General features: G+C 41.7%; 1 protein-coding gene across 1 annotated transcript; it reads left to right on the top strand.

Moving 5' to 3' along the window:
- The first annotated feature begins 387 nt into the window (after window positions 1-387).
- cxcl14 (chemokine (C-X-C motif) ligand 14) lies at window positions 388-4,310 on the top strand. Its single transcript, XM_043703483.1, has 4 exons — window positions 388-557; window positions 919-1,024; window positions 1,154-1,267; window positions 3,520-4,310. The coding sequence occupies exons 1-4, from the start codon at window positions 491-493 to the stop codon at window positions 3,533-3,535; spliced, it is 303 nt and encodes a 100-aa protein (XP_043559418.1). The 5' UTR covers window positions 388-490; the 3' UTR covers window positions 3,536-4,310.
- Window positions 4,311-16,236: the final 11,926 nt, after the last annotated feature.

Below are 16,236 nucleotides of genomic sequence, written 5' to 3'. Positions count from 1 at the left end.
TTAGTTTCGCTCTCCTGATATTTTCATCATTCCTTTGGCTTGTTTTTTTTTCAGCGGTGCAAGCCAGTTTTGAAAACGTGCCCTCACATCTGCTCGCAGTGGGGCTGTTGGGGAGAGGGTGAGGGGCGCAGGGAGCGCAATCTGAAGGTTTTTAAGAGCTGATACCTGCTGCCCTGGGCTGGGTTGGGCTGGGCTGCTCCCTGCACCTGCTTCCCTGCCCGTCCCCCACCCCCCAAACACTCCTCCCACACTGCCGCCTGCCCGGGCCCCAGCCCCACACCGCCGTCCTTACCATTTGGTCATAACTATGATTCGCGGAATTGTTATGCATAATAATTAGGCTTTATTATAAACCGGAGCGGATCGAGTGGCTGCGCTCAGAGAGAGAGCGTGTGGTGGAGTCTCGGTCTCTGAGCTCGGAGCCTCGACCTAGGGGGGGGGGAACCTGTTGACCGTGAAGACCCTACACAGATCGCTGCCAGTGACCACCATGAGGGGCTTGGTCGCCGCTGCCCTGCTCCTGCTGCTGGTCGTCATTTGCTGCATTGATGTGGAAGGTAAAGCCGGCTTGCCTTGTCTCTTCCTGTTTACCGAGCTGCCTGCAGTTCCTCTCAGGAATTCCACTCTCCCTGTTCAAAGTTATAGACCACGAGGAGAATATTTTGAGCGTGTTGTTGAATGACTCCTTTAAGGCCATTCACGTCAACACTTGCCTGCTGGAGCCTCCCGGTGCGAACGCAGGGATTCGTTTCCAGTGTGTTCTAATCGGATTTGTTTTGTTGTTGTTTTTGAAACGTTTTTGAGTACAGATGTTAAACCCTGAGTAAATACCGATGGCTGGCCTCCTGGCGTATCGCTGGTGTTTTCTCCTGGGTTTTCAATGAGAATATTTTTTCGTTTCTTCCCCCCCCTCCGCAGCTTATAAATGTAAGTGCAACCGGAAAAGTCCGAAGATCAGCTACAAGGATGTCAGGAAAGTGGAGACTAAACCGCGTTACCCCTACTGCAAGGAAAAGATGATCTAGTGAGTACAGAAATCTCCCGCTGGTGTTAACCGTTTCAGAATGTACTTAGGATACCAGCAGTGTTCAATTCCTTCTGCTGCGTGGTGTGCCCTGTCATGTCTCTCCTAAACACTTTGCTTCCTTCTCAGTGTCACCATGAAGAAAGGAGCTCGATTCAAGGGTCGCCAGTACTGTTTACATCCCAAACTTCCGACCACCAGGCATCTGCTCAAACGGTATGAAACCTGGAGGGAAGATCTTCGGTGAGTTATTCTCTCTCTCTATATTTATATATTTCGCTATCAGTTCTTAGAAAAAAAAATTTGCTGCAACTTTAGATGGAAATGGATGTTTGGGTTTTAAATGAGATCGGTGGTCCCAGTGGTGTCTGAAAGACTTCATGGTTTGAGGTTTCTGCTGTTTATGTGGTAGGGGATTCGGATAGGTTCTCATGGGTTTTATTTGATTTTGTTTGGTTTCTGGATTCTGCAGTATGTTTCCCGGCTAGACTGCCAGAGGGACACATTTCATCCTTTTCCTTACTTTCTTATCTCCCGTGGGATTTCTGTAAAAGCTTAAGCGGACGGCAGGGAACGTGCACAGAAACTAACGGCATAGGCTTATCTCCGGCTGCTCATGTGGCCAGTCCTTAGCGCATTTGCTAAGTATTTACATTAAATGTGGGATTATTCTTAATTTGGAGATGCCGGTGTTGGGCTGGGGTATACAAAGTTAAAAATCACACAACACCAGGTTATAGTCCAACAGGTTTATTTGGAAGCACTAGGTTTCGGAGCACTGCTCCTTCATCAGGTGGTTGTCTTATTCTTAATCGGGATTCGGTTCATTACAAACTCAATGGAAAACTTCTCGAAACAGCAGCTCGCCTTTTTGAAATTCAAATACAGATTTGTTCAATCCTGTTGCTTTGAGCCTAATTATAACTACAAAATTTGACTCCTCTGGAGATTGGGAGTCATCCAAGCGACATCTTGTAGGTTATCCAACTCTCAGCTCTAAAACACCAAGTGGATTTGGGGACCAATGTGTTTTGCTTCAAACTAATCCGGTGGCCAGAGCAATAACTAATGTTTGGCTCATTTGCTCCCCGTGAACTGATGTTAGTTGTATACACATGTGCAGAGGTCAACAACAAACCCCATCAGCAAACCTGCATTTTCACTTTCTCCCACTATCGAACAGCCAAACACCTATTGGTTTTCAATTGCTGGAAAAGCTCAGTGGGTCTGGCAGCATCTGTGGAGAGAAATCAGGGGTAACGTTTCGAGTCGAGCGACCTTTCCTCAGAACTTATTGATTTTAGCCGTGCTCCAGTATACTGCAGCTGGCAGCGTCAAACCAGTGTCCATGGGGAGTACAGTAATGGGTAGACGGCAGCAGACGGCGGCAGCATCTAGGTCACAGTCTCACAGTCAACCAGTTCTACAGGAACATGGTGCTGGAACATGGCAGAGCGCTGCTGCTCAATGGGGGAGACCTCTCGAATAGCAAGGACCAAACGGCACTATCTTCTTCCTGTGGTGCTTCTCACGGGACTGGGTATCGGACACTTACTGCAATTCAAACTCCAAGATAGGAATCTGGGATAATTACAAAATGGAATTTTAAAATTTACTATTGTAAACCATGGTTAGCAGAGTCTTAGAACACAATGGATTTGCCTCGTACACCTTTAGAGAGTGAGATACATCTTTAAAGTGTTTTTTTAGATGAGATCAGGAAACAGGTCCTTCGTCCCAACAAGTCCACACTGCCCCTCCGAAGGGTAACCTACCCATTTCCCAACCCTATATTTAAATCCTGACTAATACACCTAACACTATGGGTAATTTAGTGTAGCATATATTTTGGATTGTGGGAGGAAACCTGCACAGACACGAGGAGACTGTGCAAACTCCACGCAGACACTCGCCCGAGACGGGAATCGAACCCTGGCCCCTGGCGCTGTGAGCCATAGCGCCGGCCTAGTGGGGGAGGGGGAAGCAGGGGGTGGCTCATGTGACGCAGTGGACCAGGAGGTGGACCCTACCACTGGACTAGGAGGTCAGGGTTCAAGTCCCAACTGCTCCAGAGGTGTGTAATAACATCTCCGAAAAGCTGTTAGAATCATAGAATCCCTACAGTGCGGAAGCAAGCCATTCGGCCCGTCAAATCCATACCTACCTCTACTGAAACCCCTCCCTCTGTAACCCTGCGTTTCCCATGGCCAATCCACCTGCACGTCTTGGACTGATTCGAAATAAAAATAGAGTGTAATGAGATGTTGGGCAAGTGATTCCTATGAATGTTTCAGTCCGTGACCGCGCATACTCGATTACATAAAGGGATTGCATAAAGGCCGCTTACCTTAAGGAGAGGGCCTTTCTCATTTGATATATGATTTGACGTTACCGATACGTTGACTTACAATACATTCTATTAGAAACTGCCAGAGTCTCAGCTGAAATGAATGGTTTTTTTTCTGTGTTTTTATTGAACCTATTCTCTCTTGCAGGGTTTATGTGGAGTAAATCCCTCTCCTTTTCCTAATTTCACTACGAAAGTCTGATGAAAGGATCTCCGTCTCCAGCACAATTGAGCCCTTCTCTCTCTCACACACACACACACACACACAGGTCAGTCATAGCAGCCGGCTCACATTGACAAGCAGTTTGCGAACTGTTGTCTGCTCCGTGCTCCAATCTCCAGACTCTTTTCGTCTCTGAGTGTGTGGGTACAAATACACGACTAAAAGCAAACGACTTTCTTCATTAAATATGACTTAACTTTGGATTCCATTGCCCGATTTATTGTAATATTTAATGGCCCACTTGCGACTTTAAACGGTTGGACTAATTCCATTTTATTTGAATACCAAGAGCTCGTCTTAAGGGGACTGTCCTGTTGTAGCGAAGAAAATCATTTAAGAAAACACTATATTCTGCTTTTGTCTCTTGGGGGGTGGGTGGGGTTGGGGTGAAATCAGTAATCGCAGTTGGAGGCAATATTAAAGATAATGGGTTAGGCCCATAGAAAGCGGTGCAGTTATAGCTGCGCTTTCATATATCTGTATTGCTGTCAAGTTGTATTCATAATCGCAATTTACAGTGTACTGTCTGTAAGTATAGCAGCGTTGACACTTTGTGGCTCGAATGAAATTCAAAGTATTTTCAAATAAAATTTAAGAAACTGCAGACAAGTTTTACACTCTAAGAAAACTGCAAGTGATTAGGGTTTCTAGTCATTTTGTATTTACTGTGCTGAGAATGCACGAGTTGTAATAAACGTGTTCCTGTTTAAAATTAACTCAACGGCTCGTTTCAGAAGGTATTCAGGTTTTACGATTTTCAAGGTATACGCAAGTTACAGCTTTTACTGTGAATAATTACTAAAGTAATTAGAAATGGTGCATTCCTTTACCTGCCAAGGACATTTACCTGCAGCTGGAATTGGGTGTGAGTGTTCGCCTGTGTAACTAGATCAAAGCCCCCCCCACACACACACACACAAAGCAAGACGAGAAAAAATGGAAATTTGAGGGGAAAACAAGTTACGTTCATCAAAAACGCAGTCTACACATTCTGGTCAATTAAAGCGTCTTTCCAAGGCAAACTACTACCCCACATACATCAAATATTTGCACAGGCAGCTTTTGGGAGAAAAATCCCACCTGCCAGTCATTCCCTAAAGCTCCGTTTCATCGTATCAGCGTTTTCCAACATTACAACTGATGCATTTCCAAAGTAGTCCTCCTCATTCTGTTTGAGAGCTTGCATTGGGCATACTGTTAATAAGGTTCAATGTCAAAATCTTAGGAGTACAATTTTGTTTTTATTTCGCTTTTAGAGCTAAGTCGGAAAAGCATTGGTTTCCTTAAATACAAAATCTTATTCAGCTTTTTGTAATTACATGACTTCAATCAGAAATCACCAATTAGAATTCAAACTGAAAAGATATTCTACCAATCCTCAATTTTGATTATTTGATGATTGGTCAGTAAATAAGGCAAAACTGACAAATTAAAATAGTTTTCCCTGGAGTGTTGGAGGTTGAGGGGTGACCTTATAGAGGTTTACAAAATTATGAGGGGCATGGATAGGATAAATAGACAAAGTCTTTTCCCTGGGGTTGGGGAGTCCAGAACTAGAGGGCATAGGTTTAGGGTGAGAGGGGAAAGATATAAAAGAGACCTAAGGGGCAACTTTTTCACACAGAGGGTGGCACGTGTATGGAATGAGCTGCCAGAGGAAGTGGTGGAAGCTGGTACAATTACAACATTTAAAAGGCATTTGGATGGACATATGAATAGGAAGGGTTTGGAGGGATATGGGCCAGGTGCTGGCAGGTGGGACTAGGTTGGGTTGGGATATCTGGTCAGCATGGATGGGTTGGACTGAAGGGTCTTTTTCTATGCTGTACATCTCTATGACTCTATGACTCTAATTGTCAAAATAACACGAGGAAAAGCTATTTTTATGCAGCAGTTTGTTGGACTTGGTATATGCTACCTGAAAAGTGGAAAAAGTCTTGTTAGTAATTTGCCCTGGGAATTTAATTTAACTTGATGAAAAAACAATTGCAATGTTATGGTAAAATAAAAGGTTAAGAGTGATATTAAATAGCTTTTCAAGGAACCAGTAAATTTGCACCAGCTGTCTCGTTGTGTTCTTTGCTGTATGATTCTGTGATTCTGATTAGAGTTTATTGGGCACATTGGATTATTTGACTCTTTAAAAGAGTTACCCAATTAGTCCAACTTTCCAGGTTTTCATCACAAGCATCCAGATTGTTCTTCAAGTCTGTGTTCACATGTCCCTTGACTGTTACCTTAGAATCAGCTATTTGTTCCAAACCTTAACAACTGGGTGAAGAAATTTCTCCTCACTTTCCCCTGGGTTCTTTTGTTAATTATTATAAATCTCTGACCTCTGGTTAACAATGCACTCATTAGAGAACATCAATTCTCAATTCTTGCACATTTTAAATCCCTCATTGTTTTAAATTACTCTGTTAGGTAGTTTTCAATGTTCTTTGCTGTGAGCTTCCCCAATCTGTCCAATTAACTAAACTTCCTTATCCCTGGTATAATCCTGATAAACAATCACTCCCATCCTCAGGGCCTTGGCATCCTTCCCCCAAGTGGCACTCTTGAGTTGTATACAATATCTTTGTCTAAGGCCTAACTCACCCAAGTGTTTAGATTAAAGTGATGCTGGAAAAGCACAGCAGGTCAGGCAGCATCTGAGGAGCAGGAAAATCGACGTTTCGGGCAAAAGCCCTTCATCACGAATGGAGCTCATCAAGGGTTTAGCCTGGCTGTGTGCTCTCTGTATTCAATGTTCCTACTCACAAAATGAAATATCTCTTACAGTTGTTGAGCTGCCTATTAGTTTGCCATGATATTTTCAAGGATTTATGAACACCCATCCCAAATCCCTTTATTCATAGACCCTCTCATGCTTCCTTCCTGCCATGTTTGCTGTGAATCACCTTACATTTATTAACCCTAAATTGCAGCTGGACATTTATTCTTTAAACCAGTATATGCCCCTCATAAAATCTACCTTGCGAACATCCTATTTATTGCTTTGTCAAAGTCTGTGTCATCCACAAATTTCAAACTGAACTCCCTATACCCAGGTTCTTTTTTTATAACAATAAAAACAACGTATGAGGTCAACCCCATTCAAATTTTGTCAATCTAAGAAATCTTTATCACTTGGAGATAATTATATATTTAGTATGCAGTAAGTCTTAGAGTGTTAACTCTGTGATTTATACAGACTTCAGTCATGATATTAATTTCTCATTTTTAAAATGTCTGTTCATTAATTATGGAAATGCATGGATGTTAAAGAAACAAACAATTAAAGAAGTTTAGAAATTGCTGGAAAAACTCAGCCGATCTGGCAATATCTGTGGAGAGAATAACAGTTAACATTTCTGGTCAGCACTCAACCTGAAACATTAACTCCAATTCTCTCTACAGATGCTGCCAGAACAGTTGAGCTTTTCCAGCATTTTTTATTTTTGTCCCTGATTTACAGCATCCACAGTTCTTATGGGTTAGCTAAAGAAGTAAACAGGATTTACAACGGATTCCCACCAATTCCAACAAGTATAAGCAGAACTTAGAAGTTCTGTAAGTTAACCAACTCCTTGATTGACAGGACATAATTGAACTCCATGCTCATACACTTACTGATTTGCCAAATGCACATCCATATAGGGAAATTGTTTTAATATAATGAGGCTGGATATGATAATGAGATGGTAATATGTATCACATTATAACTTTGAGATAAGCGATCATATACAGGAGCCTGAAGAAAGGATGGAATAGACTGTACTAGTGAGCAATGTACTTACACACAGCAGTATTATGCACAATAAAAAGAGGTTTCAGATACCAACCAGTAACTTATTGGTAAGGAGAAACCATTGAAGGACAAAAACTATCTGCAGATACAGAGATGGCCATCTTATTAATGTACAGAGTAGAACTCTGAGTCACAAGCCTTGTAGCAACCAAAATGCTGTGGCAGTGGTGGGAAGTTCCATTTAATCTCAAGCAGGTCCCATATGATGAAGTCAATGAAGGAAACCCAGCAGAAGACAGACTTCAAAAGAAGGATAAGAAATTTGTGAGATGTACTAAGGAGAAAGGTTGATCAAAAGCCAGGAGCAATGTCAGTGCTGGTTGAACCATCAATGACCCTTCCACTGCTCTGAAGGTCCTTGCACAGGCCAGCACAGGGTGTTATGAAAAAGGTAAAACACAAATATCATCAGATTTGGATGCTGAAGAGCTGAAGCATAGGGTTAATGTGTTCATGTATGTAATCTGGCTGAACGCTGACAATGTCCTTACAAGAGAGAGGGTAAGTGAAACACTACAGGCTTTGAATTTATCTTGAAGGTATGTATTGTTTATTTCAACACATCAGACAACCTCAGAATCAAGTGAGCATTTAATCAGTGATCCCACTAGCTGAGGGTATAAATTGAAATATATCTTATGGATCTAAATTGGTTTTCCAGTTATTGGGGGTATGGAGCATTAAGATGAGCTTATTCATGATTGAGTCATTGTCAGGGACCACAGCAAAACACAAGTTTTTCACATTCAAAAGAAGGTACTTGAACAAGCAGTTCAATGTGTTATAGAAACCAAAGTCAGAGAACAAACTCAAGCCATAATCCTGGGGAATACTGAAGCTTCACATGAATCCATTAAATGAGGAAGACAAACAAAGTCATCTCCAACCACTCAAAAGCCTATGAAAAAGGGGTAAACGCAGGAAAACAATACACCAGTTGTTTCAAAGTACAGTATTCACTTTGTGCACCTGAGCAGTACTACTGACAGCAAATGGGCTTAGCAAGGGGAGAAGAATGTTTTCAATGCAGGAAGACAGGACACGTTGCAGTTCAGCAGACTAAAAGATGGAGCTAACAGAAAAATGGAAGAATGTCCCAAAAAATGGACAATTCAATGTGTTGGAAATAAAAAAATGCAGTAAAAACAGATTTTTTATGGGAATCTAAGGAACAAAAAGGTTCTAAAGAGTCACAATAGAAACAAGAGGCCTCAAGACAAAGTTCAAGTTAGAGCAGTCTTGGTGAACTATTTTCAATGGCTCAAACTGGTGGATGTCCAAACATCAAAAGTTAAAGAGTATAGATCAGATCAGATCACTACCATACTTAGCCACAAGGTTTGACAGATCAGCAGGACTCTCTGTATAGTAAAGAAATAATGCATTTATTGAGAAGAAATGCATAAATGTACCGGGTCTTCTAGTATAGTAGACAATGTCCTACAGCAAGAGAATGGGTGGAATTTTATAGGAGTTTCAGCAACATGAGTTATGACGAGATGCATGGCAGTATCTCATAAGAAGTTTGACAAGGTCCAACTTAATGTCAAGCATAATTCACTCCATTTCTTATACGTTTGATAAGTGGCAGAATGATTGTCTCACAAGGCAATGGCAAGTTGACAGGACATGGTAAGATGGATCCAAAGGCAGATGTGGTGGATGCCATGGGAGCACTGTAAGGTAGTTAATGCTGTTATCTTGGTAAGGCAGGCCAAGAAAAGTCTTTCGGTTTCACATTAGAAATCCCTCTAAAAAACTTAATGCGGCTCAGACTTAGCCAAAAAAACCCATAACATTCAACGCTATGGAAAAGAATTCCAATGAATATTCCCACAGCTCCAGGTAAGGAATTTCACATGACATTGCCTCAAGATGCTAAGAGATTTCTGGGTATGGTCAACAGGCAGGTTTTATCCAAATTTGGTCATAGAACTTTTGAGGGATCATTGGAAAATAAAATCAATACTGGGTTTTCAAGTATTGAGCACATCGTAGTGTTTCAGAGATAACTGAGAAAAGAATTTCTTCAAACCTGTTGAACATTATAAACCCAAGTTGCCAAATGGTAGTGGCAGGTTTATTCTCAATAATCAAAGGAGTGGTGCTCATTCAGGTCCAGGATGATAATAGAAGGATGCAAATCTACTTCACTTCCAATATATTAACTAAAACATAACATTGTGCAACAACAGAGAAAGCATCATGAGCAGTAATGTGGAGCTGTGAATGCTTTTCAGTCCATCTGATAGCATTGAAATTTCAAACTGAGACTGACCATTATTTGCCATGGTATCCACCACATCTGCTTCTGGATTCATCGTACCATGTTCTGTCAACTTGCCATTGTCTTGTGAGACACTCATTTTGCCACTTATCAAAAGCATAAGAAATGAAGTGAGATATGCTTGAGTGAGATATTGCATTCCAAATGATACTTAGGAAATTTCCAGAGGTTCAGACTTAAACAGATTATCCAGCAGTGTATATACCAGGGAAAACCTATATCACAACTGACACACTGTCCAGGGCGACCAAGAAACAAAAGACTTAGAACAAAGAACAAAGAAAATATACAGCCCAAGAACAGGCCCTTCGACCCTCCAAGCCTGAGCCCATCCAAATCTACTGTCTAAACCTGTCACCCAACTCCTAAGCATCCGTATCCCTCTGCTCCCCACCTACTCATGCATTTGTCCAGACGGATCTTAAATGAATCTACCATGCCTGCCTCTACCACATCTGCTGGCAGCATGTTCCAGACACCCACCACCCTCTTGCCGTGTGTATCCCCCTTAAACTTTTCACCTCTCACCTTGAAAGTGTGACCTCTCATTATTGAATCCTTCACCCTGGGAAAAAGCTTGTCTCTATCCACCTGTCTATACCCTTCATGATTTTGTAAACCTCGATCAGGTCCCCCCTCAATCTCCTTTTTTCTAATGAAAACAAACCTAACCTACTCAACCTCTCTTCAGAGCTAGCACCTTCCACAACAGGAAACATCCTTGTAAACCTCCTCTGCACCCTCTCCAAAGCATCCACATCCTTTTGTTAATGTGGCGACCAGAACTGTACACAGTATTCTAAATGCGGCCAAACCAATGTCTTGTACAATTTTAACATGACCAATGTCTTGTCCTCATTTTGAACACAGGAGCGTTGATATTCATCACAGCATGTTATTTACCAAGTTCTTAATGCACCCTGATCAGGTAAAATTATTGGTCGACATACTGAGCAAACTATCAGTTCCTACGGAAAAATGAAAGCCAGAAGAAACATTTACCTATAGTAAATGATCATTTAGACTTTATCACAGCTTCATAACAGGGGAGGCTATGATGAAAAAGTCATGGTAGTCATCTGTGAAGAATCAAGATCCAAGCACAAAGGTCTGTATGGTGGTAAGACATTTCAACAGTAGTTGAAGATTTAAATATCTTGTCAATTTGCGCAACCAATTTGCGCATCGACAACCAATTATCTTTCTGTCTCCCACACAGGTCAATAATCTTTTAAACTTTCAAGAGAATGCATAATTAATCACTAGAAGACCATAAGACATAGGAGTGGAAGTAAGGCCATTCGGCCCATCGAGTCCACTCCGCCATTCAATCATGGCTGATGCGCATTTCAGCTCCACTTACCAGCGTTCTCCCCGTAGCCCTTAATTCCTCTAGACAACAAGAATCTATCAATCTCGGCCTTGAAGACATTTAGCGTCCCGGCTTCCACTGCACTCCGTGGCAATGAATTCCACAGGCCCACCACTCTCTGGCTGAAGAAATGTCTCCGCATTTCTGTTCTGAAATGACCCCCTCTAATTCTAAGGCTGTGTCCACGGGTCCTAGTCTCCTCGTCTAACGGAAACAATTTCCTAGCATCCACCTTTTCCAAGCCATGTATTATTTTGTACGTCTATATTCAATCTCCCCTTAATCTTCTAAACTCCAAAGAATACAATCCCAGTATCCTCAGCCGTACCTCATATGTTAGACCTGTCATTCCAGGGATCATCCGTGTGAATCGCCGCTGGACACGTTCCAGTGCCAGTATGTCCTTCCTGAGGTGTGGGGACCAAAACTGGACAAAGTACTCCAAATGGGGCCTAACCAGAGCTTTATAAAGTCTTAGTAGTACATCTCTGCTTTTATATTCCAACCCTCTTGAGATAAGAGACAACATTGCATTCGCCTTCTTAATTTGTACGTCTCTATTAAGTCTCCCCTTAATCTTCTAAACTCCAACGAATACAATCCCAGTATCCTCAGCCGTTCCTCATATGTTAGACCTGTCATTCCAGGGATCATCCGTGTGAATCTCCGCTGGACACGTTCCAGTGCCAGTATGTCCTTCCTGAGGTGTGGGGACCAAAACTGGACACAGTACTCCAAATGGGGCCTAACCAGAGCTTTATAATGTCTTAGTGGTACATCTCTGCTTTTATATTCCAACCCTCTTGAGATAAGAGACAACATTGCATTCGCTTTCTTAATCACGGACTCAACCTGCATGTTTACCTTTAGAGAATCCTCGACTAGGACTCCCAGATCCCTTTGTGCTTTGGCTTTATTAATTTTCTCACCATTTAGTAAGTAGTCTATGCTTTTATTCTTTTTGCCAAGGTGCAAGACCTCGCACTTGCTCACGTTAAATTCCATTAGCCATTTCCTGGACCACTCTCCCACCCTGTCTAGATCCTTCTGTAGCCTCCCCCCTTCCTCAGTACTACCTGCCTGTCCACCTCACTTCGTATCATCGGCAATCTTCGCTAGAATGCCCCCGGTTCCCTTATCCAAATCATTAATATATAATGCGAACAGCTGTGGCCCCAGCACCGAACCCTGCGGGACACCGCTCGTCACCGGCTGCCATTCTGAAAAAGAACCTTTTATCCCAACTCTCTGCCTTCTGTTAGACAGCCAATCCTCAATCCATCCCAGCAGCTCACCTCGAACACCATGGGCCCTCACCTTGCTCAGCAGCCTCCCGTGTGGCACCTTATCAAAGGCCTTTTGAAAGTCTAGATAGACCACATCCACTGGGTTTCCCTGGTCTAACCTACTTGTTACCTCTTCAAAAAATTCCAACAGGTTTGTCAGGCATGACCTCCCTTTACTATTATTCCAGGTGTCTGAAATTTGCCAGACTTAACACAACAACAGTGGATACAGTGATGAAAACATTGATGAAAATCTTTTCCACACACAGGTTTTCAGATGCAATTGTTTCAGACAACAGACCACAATTTGTGACTGAGCTCTTTAAGAGAATCTCAACAGAATCTAGAATTAATTACACCACTAGTTCTCCTCTTTATCCACAGGTTAAGGTAGAAGCTGAGAGAGCAATGAAAACCACGAAGATGCGAATGACAAGGAATAGTGATTGGGATTCAGCGTTAACTGAATTACAGAGTAACACCCTTGGGTAACAGATAATCACTGGCAGAGTTACTGATGGGGGTCTGTTATAACACAAATTCTATTATGACAGCAAAACCCAATTCAATCTTCTACCCAAGGCCATAAGAAAATAGGAAAATTAAGTCTACCCAAAAGAAAAAGCAGAATAACTAAAATAATTCCAAGAATAGACCAAAGATTTTATCAGCTTTGGTACCAGGCTACCAGATATAGATCAGAAATAGGAAGTCCGAGATGGAAAGTCAGAAGGCATGTCCTCCATATTGTTTGAATTCTGGTAGGAACATTTGAAAGACAATAAAGATGTTAATATTACTCCAGATAGCAAGAATAAACAAGTATGATCACTACTTTGACTGAATGAGAAAAGAACTACATTGATTAACTTGCAGAATTGAAATTGTGTCACAGAAATGATTGAATGCCTTCATACTAGATCAGTAGTGACAGGAACATTATCAGGATGAGCTTTAAAACTATCACAAAGACTTAACCTTTGTCATTTGGATTTTGGGAACTGGGGTGGCAGAAATGGTAAGAATGTAAGTAGTTTAAAGAAATAGCTCGCATTAATCTAAGTGATGAAAGAAACTTGGGAGGAGATGAAGTATAATGAGACTGAATATGGTAAGAAGACGCTGATGTATATCATGAATCAACAGTAACATCAGCAGTCATGTTCATGGGACTGTGAAGATAGCATGGAATCTGTACTAGTGAGTAGTGTACTGAGACAGGACAGTATTATGAGGGAGTAGTATGAATGGGGCTGCACAGTGGCTCAGTGGTTAGCACTGCTGCCTCACAGCACCAGGGTCCCAGGTTTGATTCCAGTCTCGGGTGACTGTCGGTGTAGAGTTTGCACATTCTCCCCGTGTCTGCATGGGTTTCCTCCAGGTGCACCGGTTTCCTCCCACAATCCAAATTGCCCATAGTGTTAGTGTTAGGAGGGAAATGGTTCTGGGTGGGTTACTCTTCAGAGGGTTGGTGTGGACTGGTTGGGCCTAAGGGCCTGTTTCCACACTGTAAGAAATCTAATCTAATCTAAAACAGCCTACACAAACCTACTAGAGTCAGACAGGATTCACTCTTTAATAAGTGGAAACTATTGCAGGCCACACATATGAGAGGCAATTCGGGTCACCATCTCTCTGAGATGCAGAGTAAAATCTTGAATAACAACCCTAATGACACACAAGCCAAAAACGAAATTTAAAGGAGAGTGTTGTGGGCATTGTGAAATGAAGCAATACTGATTACATAAATATTAACTTGTTCATACTTTCCTGACTGAATAGATATAATAGTTAAAAAGGAATTATTGTACATTAAATGAATAAATTACACTACCATGGCAGTAGAGTAAAAAGCTGTCTTAGCATATTATAAACTGGGTTATATTAGGTCTTTATATCAACAATTTGCTCATCCAAGTCAAACAAAACAAGCTGAATAAATAAAAGATGTTTTTGGAAGTAAATCTCTGTCTTTTGCAAAGGAATAATTTACATTGTTGAAAAAAGCATTACTTTTATGAACTTGTCTCTATCTCTGATTAAACACTGTGGTCTTTTAATTCTTTTTAACATCATGCCAAAATGATAATCACTTAAGGTGCTATTCTCATAATGTAAATTGCCCATTTTAATGTGTCTTTTCTGAAGCATGAAAATATTATATCTTCTCTCTTCTGTGGTGAAATCTGCACTCTATTTCTCGTGTTCAACCATGGCCAAGGTGTTTCAATTGGCAAGATTTTCCCTTCCTACCACCTAAGCATGGATAGTGAGTGTATTTCCACTGATCCCTGCAGCCATCTAACACTCCAAGAGGTTAATTGACTTGGGATTGTATTTCTCCACCCCTCCAAGCCCCACCCACTTGAGAGGACAGCCACCATGTTGAGCTACCAGCCAAGCAGCACCAGAAGGTGCAGTGGACAGGACTGGGATTACAGGCCATACCCCTAGTTAAGGGAGGGTAGGGAGTGTGTAAGGGCACAGATGGCAGCTGAGGCCCAGGATGGAGGGGCAGCATGGCGGAGCTGATGGGTTTGATAGAGAAGCCAGTAGGTGGTGCATATTGAGGGACTGACTTTATTAGGGCAACCTGAGGTTGAAAGAAGGTTGTTAATTGAGGCACCCAACCCACCAACCTCCTTTCCCACCTGAGACCTGAACACAGTCATTTTGCAGACACCCCATGCCTGAGCCCCTCTTACCAGCCTCAATATTGGAGCCAGGTTGGAAACAGCATTCGAGTGGCTATCAATTAATTGGCCACTTAGGGCCTTAACTGGGACAAGATCTAGGCCCGAACCATCCCACTATAAAATTACAGGTTAGAGTGAGTGAGAGGCTGCAAACCCAGTGGCGGGACAGTGTAAAATTCTGTCCTTTTTCTTTTCAATAGCAGTCATACCTAATCATAAAACATGGTAATGATTATTTGAGCCCATTCAGCACAACCACAGAATATCACTACATGAGATGGTTTGGATAGTTTCTAGAGCCAACTATTTTCAGCTGCTGCATTAACAACCTTCTGTCCAACATCAAATCAGGACTGGAATGCACTGTTGATTTCACAGAACTCTCTGTATCCCCTCAGATACTGAAACGATCCATACTTTCATGTATCAAAAACTACACAGCATTCAGACTTTGGTTGATAAGGAAAAATAATATTTGCCCAATAAGTTCTAGCCGATGACTATCTCCAACAAAAGAGAATCTAATCATCCACTGCTAATATTTGCTGGTGTTCATGTCACCAAATCATGAACCATCAAAATTCTAGGATTGCCGTTAACCAGAGACTTGACATCATGAGCAATATGCATACTGTGGCTACAAGAGCAGGCCAGAGGCTGGGAATTCTATGGCAAGTCACATACACCTCCTGACCTCCCATCACCCATCCATCCCACCTTTGCCAGGCACAAGTCAAGAATGTGGTGGAATACTCTACACTCATCTGGATAAATGAAGCTTCATCAACATTCAACAAGCTCAATATTATCCAAGACAAAGCAGCCTGCTTGATCAGGATCCCACAGCCTTTAAACATTCATTCCAACTGCCACAGTGTACTATATGTGTATCACTTACAAGGTGTTCAATGGCGACTTGCCAAGACTCCTTTGACAGGGCCTTGTAAACTTACAACCATTACTACCTAGAACAGGAAGAAGTTAGTGACCTTAATGATAAGAAAAGCAATTTTTTACATTTACCGAAAATGCAACATCTTCAAGCTACAATGCTATTACACAAATCCCAAAATAATGAATATTTTTGTATTTTTTTTTGTTTTTTAAAAATCTTATTGCATGCATTTTGATATCTATTTAGTATTTTAGCATTTTTGAAACTAATACCAAAGTAATCATTTTTGAAGCAGAAATAAATAAAATTGAAGACA

This window comes from Chiloscyllium plagiosum, chromosome 14 (assembly GCF_004010195.1).
Source record: "Chiloscyllium plagiosum isolate BGI_BamShark_2017 chromosome 14, ASM401019v2, whole genome shotgun sequence".
Classification (NCBI taxonomy): Eukaryota; Metazoa; Chordata; class Chondrichthyes; order Orectolobiformes; family Hemiscylliidae; genus Chiloscyllium; species Chiloscyllium plagiosum.
Note: the sequence above shows the minus strand (reverse complement) of the source record. Positions and strands in the feature narration are given on the sequence as shown.

Excerpts from the sequence above, each read along its gene's own strand:
- cxcl14 (XM_043703483.1), top strand. The coding sequence starts at position 491 with ATGAGGGGCTTGGTCGCCGCTGCCCTGCTCCTGCTGCTGGTCGTCATT. Across the intron at positions 558-918 it reads TTGCTGCATTGATGTGGAAG|CTTATAAATGTAAGTGCAAC; the intron begins GTAAAGCCGGCT and ends CCCCCTCCGCAG. Across the intron at positions 1,025-1,153 it reads TGCAAGGAAAAGATGATCTA|TGTCACCATGAAGAAAGGAG; the intron begins GTGAGTACAGAA and ends CTTCCTTCTCAG.